The sequence below is a fragment of the Thunnus albacares genome, chromosome 9 (assembly GCF_914725855.1).
Source record: "Thunnus albacares chromosome 9, fThuAlb1.1, whole genome shotgun sequence".
NCBI classification, from domain to species: Eukaryota; Metazoa; Chordata; class Actinopteri; order Scombriformes; family Scombridae; genus Thunnus; species Thunnus albacares.
The window spans coordinates 33,802,739-33,819,855 of NC_058114.1; the positions used below are offsets into that span (position 1 = coordinate 33,802,739).

Here is a 17,117-nt window from a genome sequence, read left to right on the forward strand (position 1 = left end):
TTTGCCACAATTCAATTAAAAAATCAATAAATATGCACACAGGAAAATGAACAGTTTTATTGTGAATAGATAATCAAATATCTGATCCTGTCTGAGAACACTGTTGTTCCAGGTATAGCTCAACATATTGAGCATACTGCTTCCATCTGTTCTTGTGAGTTGGGACTCCTGAGATCCACTTACCAAGTTTGAATTCCCGAGAACTTAGAGTACATCACATTTGAGCTCTTTCTAAATGTATTTCCTTGGGGAGAGAGAGAAGCTCCATCTCAATCTGGTCACTTTACCCTGGCCCTGTTAATTTGCCTGTTGTGTCGTATTCCACCAAGGACCATCACAAACCAGTAGTGTTGAATAGAAGTGGACAGCGAGCCTGCACCAGTGCTGACTTGTCTTTCTCTACTAACTGCTAGCACAGATGCAGGATAATGGAGGAAACATCATATGAATTGAAGATCTGTGTTGCTTCTTGGCAAACATTATGTTGGTCAAACACATAAAACTATAGTTAGACACTGCTTTCTCATGGTGGTTTTAAAAATTACAGAATTTGCAGTGCATGCAAGAACATGCATCACTTTGCCTCAAGCTAAATTTATTTCCATATGCACTCATCAATCAATTGAAGAATCACATACCATCTGTTTTACATCACATGCTGATTAGTTTAGGGATACTACCAGTTGAAAGTTAAACATAATTTATGATTCTGTCCACAGTGAGTCAACAGCCAGCAAGCAAAGCCTCTGACAGTGTGCATGGTGATGTGTCCTGGATTTGGTGGACAGGTGCAAGTGCATACCACAGTTTACCTGTTTATTTAGACCCTCCCCTTAATGTGGAGAGCCCTCCACAGCTGTGAGAGTGACTTCATGCAGAGTGACTGTGGGGAGTTGGTAGGTTTCAGTTTGGGAAAGGGCCAGAGTCTGAGGAGAGAGAGACACATGGTACCGTAAAGGACATTTGGGGACATTACCACTGGAAGGATTACAAAGAGAGGGTATGATTTTTTTTTTTTTTTAAAAATAAGCATCCCAAAAGAACCTTCTTTTATAAATTACTTGTAATTCCTAAAAATATGTAAAACCCCCCATACAAGTTGCCATATTATAGCAGGTAAAAATTCACTGACATCCACAACTGTAATAGATACATACTGCAATACAGCTCTAATATGTAAATTCTCTACATATTAGAGTCATTTTATTAATGTTAATACACCTGGCATTAATCTGTGCTCCAACCTATTGGATGTGACAGTTGCAAATAAATCATATGTAATGTATGAGAGAGGGCTGCAGCACTTTGTAAAGCTCCAGCTGTTGCTGTGTGTGTCCTCAGCAGCATGGACAGAGGTGTGGAATGGGATTTTCAGCGCATTATTTTATTATGTTTCATCCATAATTTGGCAGGACTGGCATTTGATCACACTAAGCGTTACAGATTATGTGAGCATGGTAGGGGCCTTTCTCTGTCAGAATGCATTTTACTCGGGATGAAATTGCATCTCCCTCGCTCTCGTTCACACAGATCCATGACGAGAAATTCCATACACAGATTAGTCATGCAGTGGCCCAGCAATATTTACATTAGAGCTGGATTTCACTGTGTTTGAATTTCACAAGGGGGAACCTCACAAGCTCACAGTTGTGGGATGAGCAAGGAAATGTCATACCACAGGGTTTAAGCTGAAGAGCACATCTAACTGTTGTCTTAAATGCGCTCATCCGCTTACCATGTCCAGCTGTCAGGTAAGAGTGCCCATGTTTATTTGTCTCTTTCTTTGTCACAGAGGACCAGATCCCTCATGGTTTCCCCATGATTGACATGGGGCCCCAGCTGAAGGTTGTGGAGAGAACACGTACGGCTACAATGCTGTGTGCTGCCAGCGGCAACCCTGACCCAGAGATTTACTGGTTCAAAGACTTCCTGCCTGTGGACATCAGCAGCAGCAATGGGCGCATAAAACAGCTGCGTTCAGGTAAAGCATTGATCTTAACATGCTCACATGCTGTTATTCTTTAATCAGTAACACAGGGTGCATGGAACATGACACACAGTGCAGTTAGCAACACGTTCAGGTGTTTGTGGGCAGAAACTGACATATACAGTGTATCCTAATGGCATTCTACACAAATATGTTGCTGATGGAATTTGGGTGGGAATTGGAGGAAGCCAAGCATCATGACATTTATTGTATAAACATAATATACTACCAATATGTGAAGCCTGACAGACTTTTTTATTAATATTTTATCAAAGGTGCACCAAAACCTTGCAGTCTGGTCAGATTTGTTTACTTATTCTCTAGCTCCCTACTTAAATCATCACATCCTCACATTTTAGAGGCTGAAATCATCAAATATTTAGCAATTCTCCTCAATAAAGGAATTAATTGATTAACCAATTATCAAACTTCTTGATTTCCTGTCAATTGATAAATCGACTAATTATATTTCTCAAAGGTATCAAACAAGTATTGTTTTGATATTGCTACAGAAAGTCAGGGATTGTATTAGCACTAGTATCCAAAAAAGTACAATACAGATACAGTCACATGGTTTATGCGGATATGAGGATATGGATTCAATCATGTTAATCCACAAAAAGTTTTTGAGCAGGATTTTGGTCATGCATGCATATCTTTGAAAAGGCAAAAATAACATGTATCACACTACAACCACAACGCATATGAAACCCCATCATGCTTTAATGCTATATATGAGGCCATACACCCATTTGACAGGTTAAAGGGTATGGATGCACAAAAAACATTTATAACATTACTTAGTTTCAAAAATACACAGTAAGGTTAAGATTTAAACAAATGTTTCCTATTTTGAGCTCAACATCATAGATTTATTTCAGTAATTACCTGAGCAGCACCTGTGTGGGAATACTGTCATACCAGTGGTGCTTAACACACCACAGACAATGATGAATGTTAAAGCGGAGGCAACTATGTGAGGCAGCTCTGTGAGCAGGTGGCTGGCATCCAGAGGAGTAGATAGGGCATCTTTTTCCACCACATCAGCCCTAGCAGCTCGCAGTAGAATTGGACGGCTGCTGGCTGAATATCCGAGCTCCATGTAACCTGTCAGATGCTCTTTCTCTCACTTTTTGTGAGAAAATAGAAACGTTTCCTTCTTGCCAAAAATCGCAAGCACCTACACAGAGTTGGGACAGCTGTCCAGAGCCAAACTTTCTTGCCAGCCCGTGCAGCAGGAGTAAGAGGCTGATTTCCCATCACAGAGGGCCTGGGGCCCCTCCTGTGGCTCCTCTTGTCTCAGCACAGGCAGAGAGGAAAGGCTGAGAGACAGGCTCTTGGATATCATTGGCTTTGAAGTCCACTCTGAGGATTTTCCCAAGCCACAGTCAGGGCCTTAGGTAAGGACAAACAAGCCATGTATTATTAACCGAACAGCATGGCAATTTGTTTCAATTTGGTTCACAGGGCCCTGTCGTCACAAGCACAGATGGCTGACTGCCTTTAATATAAAAATCAGACTTATCCTGTGCCACATAAGACAAGTGGAATATATAGCTGTGTGTAAAGTAAGCACTCCACAATTATTCCATTTATTTGTTTCAATAGAATTCATTATATAGAGGAGTGATTAGATTTGCTCATGAATTAGTTAGTCCTGTTAATTGACCATGATCCATTAAGAAACACTAATAGCTTCATTTTTCAATTTGAGACCTTTGCTCTCTTGCGGTGAAGAAAGAAAATGTCCTCTGTCTTCTGTAAAGCTTCCTCTGGTGCTCCAAAACTCAACTTAGTCTGCCAGTAATTACAACCAAAGCTTGTCCATCGAAGAGTGATGAGACCATGGACTCAACCTGCCAGCACAGTGACTGCAGACTCCAGGGTTTGATAGTGCAAGGGGATTGGAAGAGAAGAGGATTAGTGCGACATGTCAAAGCTGCTCAGTGGTAAACGATGCTGGAGTAAAACATCAAGCTCACGATGTGACAGCCAGATGCTCAAACACTGCAATAACTCTATTTACACTGCAAGCAATAGGACCAACAGCCAATGAAGACGTTTCTGTGAGTTCAGAAAACAGGAAAACTCTAGTGGCTGATGTGTACACAAAGCTTGATAAAGATGGCCGCAGCTGAATTATTTGCAGTGTTAAAGGGGTACTCCAGCAATTTCCACTTCCAAAAAGTTGTAGGACTCACAGGAGTTTATAAAAAGAACAGTCAAAACGGATGCAGCAGAGGTACATATATCCTGACCTTTACTCCCTATACAGGTCAAGCTTAGGGTGGAACAGTATGTGTACTTATGCCAAAGTGGGAGTTAAGTTTGGAACACAAATTTGCCTCATGCCTTGTGAGCAAAAAACACTTAAGCGCTATAGCAACTAGTTACTTTTTAAAGTGCAAGTTCCACCTGGAAAGCTTTGGTGTACCCTGCTAATGGTACAACCATGCTAGTCCGGTTAGCCTCTGGATGTGTAGCTTATATAGCGAGTGATGTTGGTATGGTGAACGAAAAGGAGAAATCAGAGCTGGAAGAGCCTGCAATGTCATTTAGGTCTATAGTTCAGGTGATGTACTGTATATGTGACGCTGGACAAAGAGTGATGGAACGGACTAAACCTGTGGGCATGTCTCTGGAGACAAAAACTATCAAACACGTCTAAGCTATTTGCGATGGCGTCACCTAAATGCATCTACTACAGGGCTTCACTCTGGTTATAATATTCTATCTCTTGTGCATCATATAAATGTGTGCAAGCTGCAGTCGTCCAGAATTATCCACTGCCCTGGTAGTCACTCTCACCACCAATGGATGGAACTGCAGGGTTACAGAAAGGTAGTAAATTTGTTAAAATTTGAAAAGAAAGTGAGTCTTGACTGAGTCTGAGCACCAATTGTTGAATTAATGACTCTAATGGTCGATTACCAGCACCCAACTATGACCCCATAACAGTGATATGTACCAAACCATGGATTTTGTGTACCATTAGACTGATGGGAGCCAAAAACACTGGATCCTACAACTCCAATAATGCAACCAATATTCTTTTTGTCAGACTCTTCCTGCCTCGTAAAACACCACATCTTTTAGTCCCCCATTTAGTTTTGAAGGCTTTCTGTTAAAAATAAGTAGTCTGCAAGCTGAGATGATCTTGATGACTACACCATGACATCATCAGGGTTCTTTTCTCAGACTTGACAAAGCTCCTCCAGAGCGACAGATGATAGTTGTTACATAGCTGTTTTCACAGCACTCCCCATCGCAAGAAACAGATAGTGATGTATAAAATCAATGGAGGTCCTCTTTAACAGTTAATCAGATTTCCATGTGATGGGATTTTCTTTGCTAGATGTAACTGGTGCGTCTGGCACCACACTGAGATTCGTACAAAGTTACTATGATGTTCTCAACTGAAATATGAAGACTTCCAATCCATCACTGGATCATTTTTTGACAGACACTATAACAGAAAAAAAAACATACCAATCCAGACATTGTGAAAATATAATAAAGTCCTATTATTTTTCACAATGACACCCCGAAATCTGTCATGACACCCTGATTTCATGCTGACATGGCGTGAGATTTATCTAGCTGTCAGACAGCTGTGGAGGACAGTCATGGCAGGTCTCAGTATCACCCAGCCTGGCCCTCTGAAAGCTGCTGATGTCCCCTTAACCGGACCCCAGGGGCCACACAGCTTCCAGGGCCCCCCCTTCCACTATCTCTCTCCACCTATCTGACACTTCTTTGTGTTCCTGTTGGCTCAAGAGTGGCTTGGTTTATTATTCAGATCGCAGGCATCTGCATAGTAACCATCCCTCTCTCTACCGTTTGCTGCATATGACCTGATATGCCCAAATGGCCTCAGATATTTACGCATACTGACCTCAAGAATATGCTGATGATGAAATGCTATTGCTGCACTACTAGAATGAATAGCACTAGCACTAGACCTACCACTCTGTTGGTGTTTACTCAAACACACCAGCAGAGTGGTGGGTTTTTTTCTTTGTAAAAGATCATTATAAGCACATTATAATGTTGTTTAAACTTGTCATCATAAATGCTCTGAATCAGGACCTCTAGGATTTTCTACAGAAAAGTTGTCAATTTTACTTATAAGTTGTCTTTTCTCTGATTGACCTCTACAATTATGTTTGGTATAAACATTGATCAAATATTGATATATTGATTACAACTACATATACCACAACTACAGACCAGGAGTTTAACTAACAGAAAGTGACCACTGTTTAAATCACAATATTGGTTTAAAAACACTGCAGACGGATGTTTTCCAATCATTCGAATTATTCATCTCCAAAATAGTACACACGAAACATGTTGGCAAAAGATAAGATGACCCAAATAATATGACAGCTGTTATAAAACTACATCTATAGTGTGCTAATTCTGGAATTAGATAGTAGAATTCTCTTCCACTGAAGCAGTAACATCACAGTGTATTCCAGGACACGTGGCCAGGTTTCTTTGAATTGCATCAGAGGGAGAGTAGGCAGCTTCTGTTTTTATCTGCCTTGTTACAGCAGGATGCAGTGGAAAAAATGCCTTTGGGTTAGAACCAAAACAGGCCTGTTGTTGTGAATGAGGGGTCAAGTACTTGATAGCCAGGTGCTGTCAGGGAAAAAAGCAGGTGTGGGGAATAAGGAGCTTTATGATCACAACAGGATGCCAGCTCTGTGGAGCAAATAGCCAGGTGTATAAAGCAAATAAGCACATTGTGAAATAAATAACCAGATGCACAAATGACAGACTGGCAGTTGTAGCCGGGGAATGAATGCATACATTACTGAAGCATCATGTGCCCTTCCAGAGCCTGTGGGGAAAATAACACTATTTTGTATGGAAGGTGATGGTTTATACATTTTGCACAGTTGTCATGTATGAAACTGATTTCTTTACAAAATAATCATAAATCTTATTCCTGACTCTTAGCTAACACTTAAACTTATTAAACTTTCAATAATACCTTACATATTTATGCATTAAACAGGGTAAGAATAGTAGTAGCGCTTATCTCTGCTCTTTTTCCTCTCTTTGCTCTCCTGCCGTTCTTGTCTTTTCTCTATCACTTTTTTTTTTCTCGTTTCTTTATACTAATGCTTATCTCTAATCTTATTTGCATTCAAATTACCTCACCAGGTGGTACACCAATCAGAGGTAAGAATGCTGGGTACAGAAAACGTCCACTCGTCCTCCTCTCCCCTTCACTGAGCCCTCTCCTCCACCACCTCCGTCTTCCTCCTCCTTCTCCTCCTTCTCCTCCTGTCATCTCAGTGTCCCCATTTCCAGATGTTTGTCCTTTTTGCTTGCTCCGACACTTTCTCTGCCATCAGCATATAACCTATCTTAAGTGTAAGGTCCAGCCTTAATGTTTTGGAAGAGACAAAAAGAAAAGGCTGGTACACACTTACCAGTGACAATTTTCTAAAATGACAACTTACCACCTGAGGCCCCAGCCAATTTACAAGTTTACAAGTATAATTTACTGAGTTAGTAAACCCCGTTTACAATAAAGTCCAACAATCATTATAAAAGTTTGATCAAACAGTGTACACTTGGAAAATGAATTTATTAGGAAACAAGAGAACATGAACTAGCCAAACTTTTCCTCAACCAATTTGAATAGTAGAGAAAGAAAATGGACAATCGAGCTTTCAGCCAAACTGCAGGAAATAGAATTATAAGCAAAGGTATTCATTTTGGTTGTGTTCACACCTAACGTGTTTGGTGGTGTTTAAGAGTGCTCAGTTTTCAAACTCTCTGATCCATCTAGGTCAGAAAAGTAGTCTCTGGTTCATCTCTAAATTGTGGTCTAGTTTTCACTAGATGATGACATTAGAGTATCAATTTATCCAACACTATATACCCTTCAGATACAGTACAGTATCAGTGTAGGCGTTATCCAATTGATTAATAAAATCAATTTAAAAAACAAACTGCTGCTGTGTTATCATATGCTTCACATCTGTTTTTATCCCTTTTGCATGGTACAGGGACAGAAATAGCAGTTTTGAAAAATGAGAAAAGAGTATCTATAGTTGTGTTCACAAAAAAGTGTTACAAGAACATGATGTCAGCATATACAGTGATGTCACTGGTCTGTGCACCACAATCAATCCACAGTTGAGAGGGTTTCTTGCAGTTACTATTTACCCTCTGAAACAATTGAAGACATGAGCCTATAGGTCCAGACTCAAATCTATCAAATGAAGTTATGCTGAGACCAAGGATTGACACGGCTTTAGAGCTACTAGAGAAAGTAAAGACAGCTTTCAAGTGCTCATGAATGCAACTTGCCGTTTTGATTTTAAACTGTGAGGGGCTGATGGCACAGGTCACCAAATCTGTCCAATGAATGAGTGAACCTGTGAGTACAACTGAAATGAACCAAGAGACATAAACATGAAGTCATATGGTGATATAAAAATATATAAATTGCATACACAGATCACTTTCTTGACAGATCCCATGATCAGTAGATTGATTAAATTGTATCTGAGCATTTGAATTCCTACTAAAATTACACAGTCCTGTAATTGGTCTGCTTTGCTTTCACACCACAAAGGAACGAGATTAGGCTGGTTGTCTAGCCTGCACCACAGTTCAATTTACAGCTCTCATACCAGCCTAATGGTAACAAACCAAATCTGAACTGCACCATAGTATTTATGTGTGAAAGCGTACTTGATGAACTACATCTAAAATATGGATATTTTTTTACTTTGGTCCAGACTAGAGGAACCAAACTTCAGGTGTGAACACAGCCTTACAGTCCAAAGTCAACATGGCAATCGAACAGTCCACAGGCTGTTGAACACATCAATATATGTGCATGATAAGGCTTTTGGACACCATAATTAAAGGTCTTGTATACACATCAAATATATTGTTATTGCATTGCATTCCTCTCTACTTAGATGTTTAGATGTGGTCACTTTTTCTATTCACTTCCTAGATCATGCAAGTAAGCTAGGTCTTGCGGCGAGGCAGTTAGCATAGTGTGATAACAGACCACTTGCGCAATTAGTCTGCAAGCTGCATGTCATTGAAGTATTAGGGTGTGACCACTGTCTGCATGCTGTCCTTGGAAGCTGCAGAGAGAGGAGTAATGTTGCTGCACTATTAAGGCTCAACATCTGAGGGGCAGAGGAAGTTCCGGCAGCTTCATAGTCTTCAGCATCCATTTGCCATTCTCAGGAGAGAATGAAGCATTTTCTCCTAAAAGGCCTCTACCATCCTGAGGTGCTGAATGTGCAATGAGCTAGACAATCATCACAAAATGGGAAGGTGGAAATATAGAAATTGAGAAAGAGATTTAGCTGCTGCTGCACGTAATCCTCTTCACACTTCAGTGTGAGGCTTGGTCTTAAGTCTCCTGGACAGATGCCCAAAGGGAGAAAGTTAAGCGCTTTGAAAAAAAAAAAAAAATAGTACACAGCTTTTTCATTATGACTCTGACATGTTTTGTGATATGTAGGAGGGAAGGCTTACCTGCATACTGTGTGTGTGTGTGTGTGTGTGTGTGTGTGTGTGTGTGTGTGTGTGTGTGTGTGTGTGTGTAAGAGAGAGAGAGAGAGAATAGTTTAAGGCCATACCTCTCAGGCAGAATGTCCTTGGTGGCTGCATCCCAGATGAAGGTTGCTCTTCCTCCATCTCCAGCCATGCTGTATACACCAGCTCCACCGCGGATGTGGCCACACGTACATTATTTCAACCACTGACTTCTTTTTAATAACTTGCTCTTAACATTGTGTTACAAACCCATCCCATGATGCATTTCAGGAATGTATTCTGAAATATATACTGTACGTTTTTACATTTTATTTTTCATGTTTCTTATTGTCCACTGCAAAACTGCATGATGTATGTCACATTCACAGACAATATGTAACACTGCATAAACGCTAAAAATACATTAATGTTGTCTGTCTCAGACTTAACCTCTCTACTGACAACTGAATATGAAATGTTTGCATAAATGCTGTGAAATTGTTATGAAATGTTTTTGTAATGGATAGAGGTAAATCGTGGTGTGAGGTAAGTTACAGCTTATGTTTCACCTTTTCTTTACCTGAAGTAAAAGGTCCTAAAGAGAACTTTAGAATACTTAATACAGGTATTTCTGTGTTTTTAGAGCAGAGATCACAAGTTGAAGAAGAATCTTTCCAATGCAAATGCAAGAATATAGCAGTAGTATTAGACTAAAGGCTTTGACCAATCACCTTATATTCAGACTAGCCAGTATCTCTAATTACTTCAACTTTTAAGTTCCAAACAAGACAAGTATTCCATGTTTCTCTCTGTATGGTGTGGTTGTCACATTGGAAAAGCTCCTGAAACAATGTTTAGACTGAAAGCTGGTGGAATAAAGTCCATTGCTCCACAATGTTCTTTACTGTATTAAAGAACTGCCAACATTTACTGGAAGGTCTTTTGAATGACATTCAAAATGACCAACCACAGACTGTTTCAAGAAACCTGCAGGAGTCAATTCTGAAATGGTGCTGCCATGATAACAGAGCACTGTGAAATTAGTCCTTGTGGCCCAATATGCTCAACAGTGGCATGTCTCACTGGTGCCACCAGTATAGAAATATAGAGATGACACCACCCCACCCCCACCATAAAGTGTATGTACACTTATTAACGCTCTATCTTCCACCATCTGGAAAATAATTGAGGTGATAAACAAGAAACCACCAAGTCTTCCAAACGGTCTATGTAAAACAAAATGGGTTGGATGAAAACTTTGAGTCAGTGAACAGTTGTTTCCCATTATGCATTCAAAGATAAGGCTGGCTTTATTCTATATTTTTCCTATTGTCAACAAATCCCATAAAAAGACCAAAACCAACATTGTGTTAGTCCATTTCTCAAGACTTTAGGACTTCTCTACCCTACTCTCTGGCACTCAGCCCGTACAGTAGCACACTACTACTGAAGATGTCCCTATTGAAGACGTTAAAAACGGCTAACAAATATAAAGTTTTATTTTTTTTAAAAAGGTGCACTAAAGGTGGAAAAAACATATCACTCAAAGATTTATACTGACTGACTATGTAGTTCACTTTACTCTAAGCTAGTCGATCGCATCACCGTTCAGATGCACTTCACTACATACAACACTAAGTGAATGCATCACCATTAATACTTTGATGTTCAGAGCTGATTCTGTCTTCAGTTTAATAGTACATTCAGTCAGTTGCAGGTTAACTTTCAATCCAGTACAAAACTAGGCCTCAACAAGCATTGTTCATAAGGCTAACATTTCCAAAAGAGTTATCACATCATGATTGTTTCTGTGGCTTTTGCTGTTAATAAGCTTTTAGAAAGTAATGATCTGTATATCACGCCTGAGGTGAAAACAGTGTTCTCAGTCACCAATAAGGGGAGCTCTACTGATAAAAGCCACTGATTCATTCAGTGACACAGGCGATTCAGTATAGTCAGTTAAGTTTGAAGATTCTAAACTGTGCAAAAGATTTGTTTAACATGTACTAAACACCTTAACTCAACATCTAATGTATGCACAGCAGTACTTTGAGAAAATGTTAATGTTAGCATGCTAAAATACTTAAATTGAAATGTATGTATATGTGCAGTATATTAACATGCTGATGTTTAGCAGGTAATGTTTATCATGCCATTAATTTTGCACATATTGCAGATAAACCAATGTATAGGACAAACTACAAAATTTCATGGCAATCAATCCAATCCAGTTTGAAACCAAAAATCTCAACCTCTTGGGAAGCAGTAGATGAAAAGCTAGGGTATCACTTGCGATCTGAGTTCTTTTTACATTACTCACATAGAATTCCCTACACAAACTTAGGGGAAAAGTCAAATCCTTTTTTTATCTATTGCATTTATCTGCCTGGAAAGATAACATGCTTTACTGGGAGGAAACCAATGTTTCATTGCAATGTTTGCACAGCCTGTGAAGCAAACCTAATGTACGTTCCAGTGAAGAACAGCGGAGTGGAGCTTCACATTGTGTGGAAAAAAATTTACCTTTCCTCGCAGATAGTAAACATGTATGAGATCACAAAAAAGCCTTTGAAGCAAGTTCTATACTTGCTGCTAGATAACAGGTCAAAAAATAATCTTTTGACTTTCCGTCAAAGGTTTGCATGAGGAACGAAATGACCAAAGTACAGAGTAATGTGCAGAGTTCTGAGGTCACAAATGGGGCCAGAGATCACCAAAGACATCTGGGAAACCCTGAATGTTTATACAAAATTGTATGCCAATCCATCAGGTATATTATGAGATATTTCACTGGACAATTAAACAATTGAACTGGACAATTTTTAAAAACATTTCAATCCCCTACATTAGGAATCACTAAAGAAAAACTGTATAAAATTTCATCTATCCACTATTTGTTGATGTATTTCAGTCCAGACCAAAGTGGTGAACAGACTGACAGATATTTCCATCCCTACAGCCACATCCCACTCCCAATGTTCCTCAAACATTGGATTAATACACATTTTGGCGTAATAGTGACTATTTTTGGCATCCAGTGTAAGAACAGGAAACACAAAGAATATTGCCAGCCTTTTCCTTTAAGCTTCTGCAGTCAGTGGAGAGCAGCGGCCTCATTGCCCTCATGAGATGATCATTGGCAGTATTAGCATTACGCCACATTAAGTAATTAGCAAAGCCTGGGTCTTGAAATGATTATTGCCATAAATTATTAGATATAGTATAGGCCTCCAAATACCAAACATAGAAGAAACATTGGCCCTGAATACATACACATTTTTTTGTATGTATGTAATGACAAAAGCCACAGGATCAAATTTGGGTTCATTTAAGAAAAGATATAGACAGCTAAGAGTGTGTGGGACTAGTGTTTGTGTGTCAGAATCATATTACTCTACCACCATATGTGTGTGTGTGTGTGTGTGTGCTGATTGCGTGTGTGTGTGTGCTGATTGCGTGTGTGTGTGTGCTGATTGCATGTGTGTGGTCCAGACCTGAACTGTGACATTTTGGCCTCCCTCCCCAGGAGCGCTTCAGATTGAGAACAGCGAGGAGTCGGACCAGGGCAAGTACGAGTGCGTGGCAGTCAACAGTGCTGGGACTCGCTACTCGGCTCCGGCTAACCTTTATGTTCGAGGTAAGATCCCTCTTGACCCGGGCCGACCCCTCCCCGCTGCCATTCAGGTCACCACCTTCAACAGTAAGGTCCTCACTTGTCGCCTCCTCTGCACCGATGCTCTGCCTCCTGACTGCTAATAGGAAAACTCACTTCCTGGATCCAACTGCAGTGAAAGTCAAACCTGTTGATGCCTGTCCAGTCTCTGCTCTCACACTGCCATATCCTGCTCTCTCTATCTCCCTTTCCCTCTCGTCTTTGTCTCCTGGGTGGTGATTTATGTATTTTGCTCCACTGCCCTGTTGTTAGTTTGCTTGACCCGCCTAACCTCACGGTGACAGGGGGGGATGTTTTGACTCGTCAGGGGTGAAAGAGAGGTTGGCTACAGTTCTGCCTCTTTGTTTTGGGGAGGTGGAGGTTTGCATGTGGAGTCTTGCCTCAAAGAGAAGCTGACACCTTCGCTGTCGTACGTCCCGTGTGGTGAGAAGACAGGCAGGAAATTCCCCCGAAAGCAGGCTCCAGTTGGCTGGATATGCTGCAACAAAAGGCAGCAGGGTGAAAGCAAGCCTCAAGGCTCCTGATAAGTAGGCCTTGTCAACAAACAACTCAATTAGCCTCAACCAATATCAGGTTCTCAAAGGCAGTTTTTAAAGCATGAGTGTGATTCATGACTGCTTTATTCTCTTGTTCATTTGACATTTCCATTGACAATGCTCTTTGATCAGTTTGCCCCCCCGCCCCCCGCCCCCAAAAAAAGAATGTCAAAGCTTCTGCATGCTAAATACAAATACTACCTAAGCTATAATGCTCTTTTTACTCGACCTGTTTTTTTTACAATATTTTCTACTATTTTTAATATCTCTTTATATTTCAGGATCATTTGCTCATTTTGACCCAGTGTCACACAGTTCATTACACCCCCTTGTCTTGGCCTCTCTTAAAGAATATGTGTTGATTTTTTCTTAAAACTGTGCTCACATGTATAATATTATTGGTCACTGTGATTATTCTTCCTGTTCATACTGGCTTTGAAGCGATAACCGTCAAAGAACAATGACACTAAGACTTGGACTAATTTTGGAAAATATCCACGTGGTTTGGTTAATTTTAACTGTTGAAACCCCAGATTAGCTTCAGTGTAGTCATTTTATGAAGGTATTACTTCATAGCCAGTATGAACAAGAGAAATGACAATGACGACGTATAATTCTTTCACACGTATTTATACGTATGAGTGTTTTATTGAGATAGACTTGAAAAAAATGAATTTTTTTGTGTTTTTTGTGAATTTTCCTGAAATATGTCATCCAGTAGGGCAATGATGCCCTGTGAACCCCAAGGAGTCATTCTGAAATGTTTCTTCACATTTTCAAACCCATACAATTTAAACGTAAGGCTGTTACAGACTGTGACTGATTCTGCAGCATTCTGTCAGCATCAGCCATAAAAGCACAACAACCTGTGGGAAACACTTGTCCCATTTTAATTTAAAATAAACATTGAGTAAAATGACATGGCTGATTCCTCCTGGCAGGGTGGCCCATATGTGTGTGTACATTTGTTTGTGTCTGGGAGATGCATATGGGCAAACAGATGTATATTTTTATTTTTTCACCACAACAGATGTATCATCTTCCCAATAACAGATGAGAGTGCTAACTCCTGGGACAAAAACTGCCTTTGAGAACTAAAAAACAGACTTTACAAAAATGTCTCAAAACAAAAAATTAAGATAAAACTTTTAGCATATTTTGTTTGTTGCTTCTACATGGCCAATTTCTTACTTCTTAACTCTTGCGCTTGTCAAGGATAAAAAACAACTTTTATCCTTTTTTTGAAAGAAATTTCTCCTCCTAAACTAAACAGAGCTGCAGCCAACAAAGACTGATTATGAAAAATATGATTTGTTATTTTTGCTTCTCTTTTCAAGGTTCCTGTCTGTGTTGCTATAACCTTTAACCTCTCCAGGTGTGACGGTAGCTTATGTTTCCATTTGCATCTCACACTGTGGCTTCTGAGGAATCGCTGCAACATGGCATATGTTGCCAAAGTGTGTGTGTGCCTTCTTATTTTTATCTACTGTGTATTTCTCTTCATATTTTTGAGTGTTTCCATATCTTTTTCTTCTTTGTATTTGGTATCCCAGTCACGATCTCATATCCACTCAGTGTCAGACATATACACAGACTTTATATGTTTCTATTCATTTCACAAAATGCTTATCCCTCTAATAAGACAGCTGTTTTTCATCATTTACTGTGCTACGCTTTGTTTGCACCTCAGCTGCTGGACATGCGAGAGAGTATTTTGTTTTGTTCTGTTATGTGTGAGAATGTTGTGTGTTGAATGTGTTGGGAACAACATTCCCAACACATTCAACACTGTATATAAGCTGTATATAAGACTTCAATGGGAGCAGAGAGATGGTCTGTTGGTCCTCTTAGCCATTAAGCGATATTAATGTGTACTAATAGTGCTCCATGATGACACTTATACAGTACACACACATCTGAGTGACAGAAGGTTCCATGATAACATGTTATGCACTTCTTAATAGACTATGTAAATATACAGAACATGACAAGCAAATTCAAAGCTAAATAGTAAGTAAACTGAGTTAATATTAAGTTGAAAATGAAAGTTGTCTTGATGGGACACTACACATCAGCTATAGGCAATTGAGATACTTATATTTTTAAAATGTATCTTGGCTAAAAACTAAAGACAAAAAAGGAAAAAAATCAGTCCACACCGTGTGTAAAATTAGTCTAAGGGCATTTTCAAACCTGCCTTGTTTAGTCGGACTGTAGTTTGTGTTCCCTCTTGGTATAATTTGTTTGGCCAGATCTGAACACAGTAATTGTAATGGGGCAGCAGACCAAAACAATTGTCCCTGAGACCCTTTAGAGGAAGTGGTCTTGATCTGGTCACAAACTAAATTTGCAGTGGTTAATTTGTGGTGGGAACATGATCCAACCACCATCAGACCCAACTACAAGGCACACTCAACAGCTCCTGTAGCCAGGTGTACTTTGTATGCTGGGGTGCACAAAATCAACAGTTTCTAGCAGCTAGGTGGAGAATGATTTGAGGTCCAACCTGAACTAACGACAAAGTATGTCGGATTTGACTTTCTTCAGGACCTTCCTCCTGTGTTCATGCTCTCGCTCGCACCTCAGACACAATTAACCAATGAGCAGAGTGAACATTCTCAGTGATGCATTTTGGTTTGCTTAAATATTTCCTGTGTGAAAAGAATCTGAACCAAGAGAAAATGCAACACGTTTACCAACTCATCCACTGATACAGAGAAGAGCAAATCAACTATAGGTTTGAAAACGCCCTTGAGTTCTGCTCAAATGAACACCAATGCCTGCTGCTATGAGACAGGATGTGAACCTACACTTCCAGTGCCAAAGATGAATGTTTTACATACCCCCACTTCCACAACCTGTAAGCATAAAATAACATCAAAGTGACTTGTGCAGGTCTCAGTACACAGAGCAAGGACTGTAGATTTGAACTCCCACATAGTTGGATCACTCCAGTGTGAACAGGAGAAATACTTATAAAGACCAATTCCTCTTAACATACATATATCCTGTGAGTATTATATTAAGAAAGACATTCTCATTTAATGCATGGATGCCTCGAGCCTTTAGAGAACCTTTTCTTATGTCACAATGATTGAACTACAAATCAAAGCAATATTGCTCATCAACTTTTTACAACATAGTGTTAACAGCAATCAGACAGGATGTGAAGACTTGAGGTATGTGTTTAAGGGTTAAATACTGATGGATTTCAGAAATGCAGGTTATACTTTTGTGGATAAATGTTATCATAGAAAATGTATTCATATTCAAAAGTGTGGCACTGAAAAAAACTTTACTTAACTTTACTTTAAGTCCCCCTATTTAGCATTTATAAGAAGTGTATAAACGGTTTATAACACACTGTAATGTAGTCATAAGCAGACAGATAGCAAAT

The 17,117-nt window shown here is 39.7% G+C and overlaps 1 protein-coding gene across 12 annotated transcripts in view; it reads left to right on the plus strand.

Annotated features, from left to right (window-relative positions):
- The window catches only part of ptprfa (protein tyrosine phosphatase receptor type Fa), a 378,163-nt gene that overhangs the window by 206,334 nt on the left and 154,712 nt on the right, over nt 1-17,117 (plus strand). For all 12 annotated transcript variants that reach the window (XM_044360537.1, XM_044360536.1, XM_044360540.1 and 9 more), the window contains exons 5-6: nt 1,793-1,981; nt 13,038-13,148. In XM_044360537.1, coding sequence (XP_044216472.1) covers nt 1,793-1,981; nt 13,038-13,148 — 300 coding nt within the window. The remainder of the gene's footprint in view (nt 1-1,792; nt 1,982-13,037; nt 13,149-17,117) is intronic.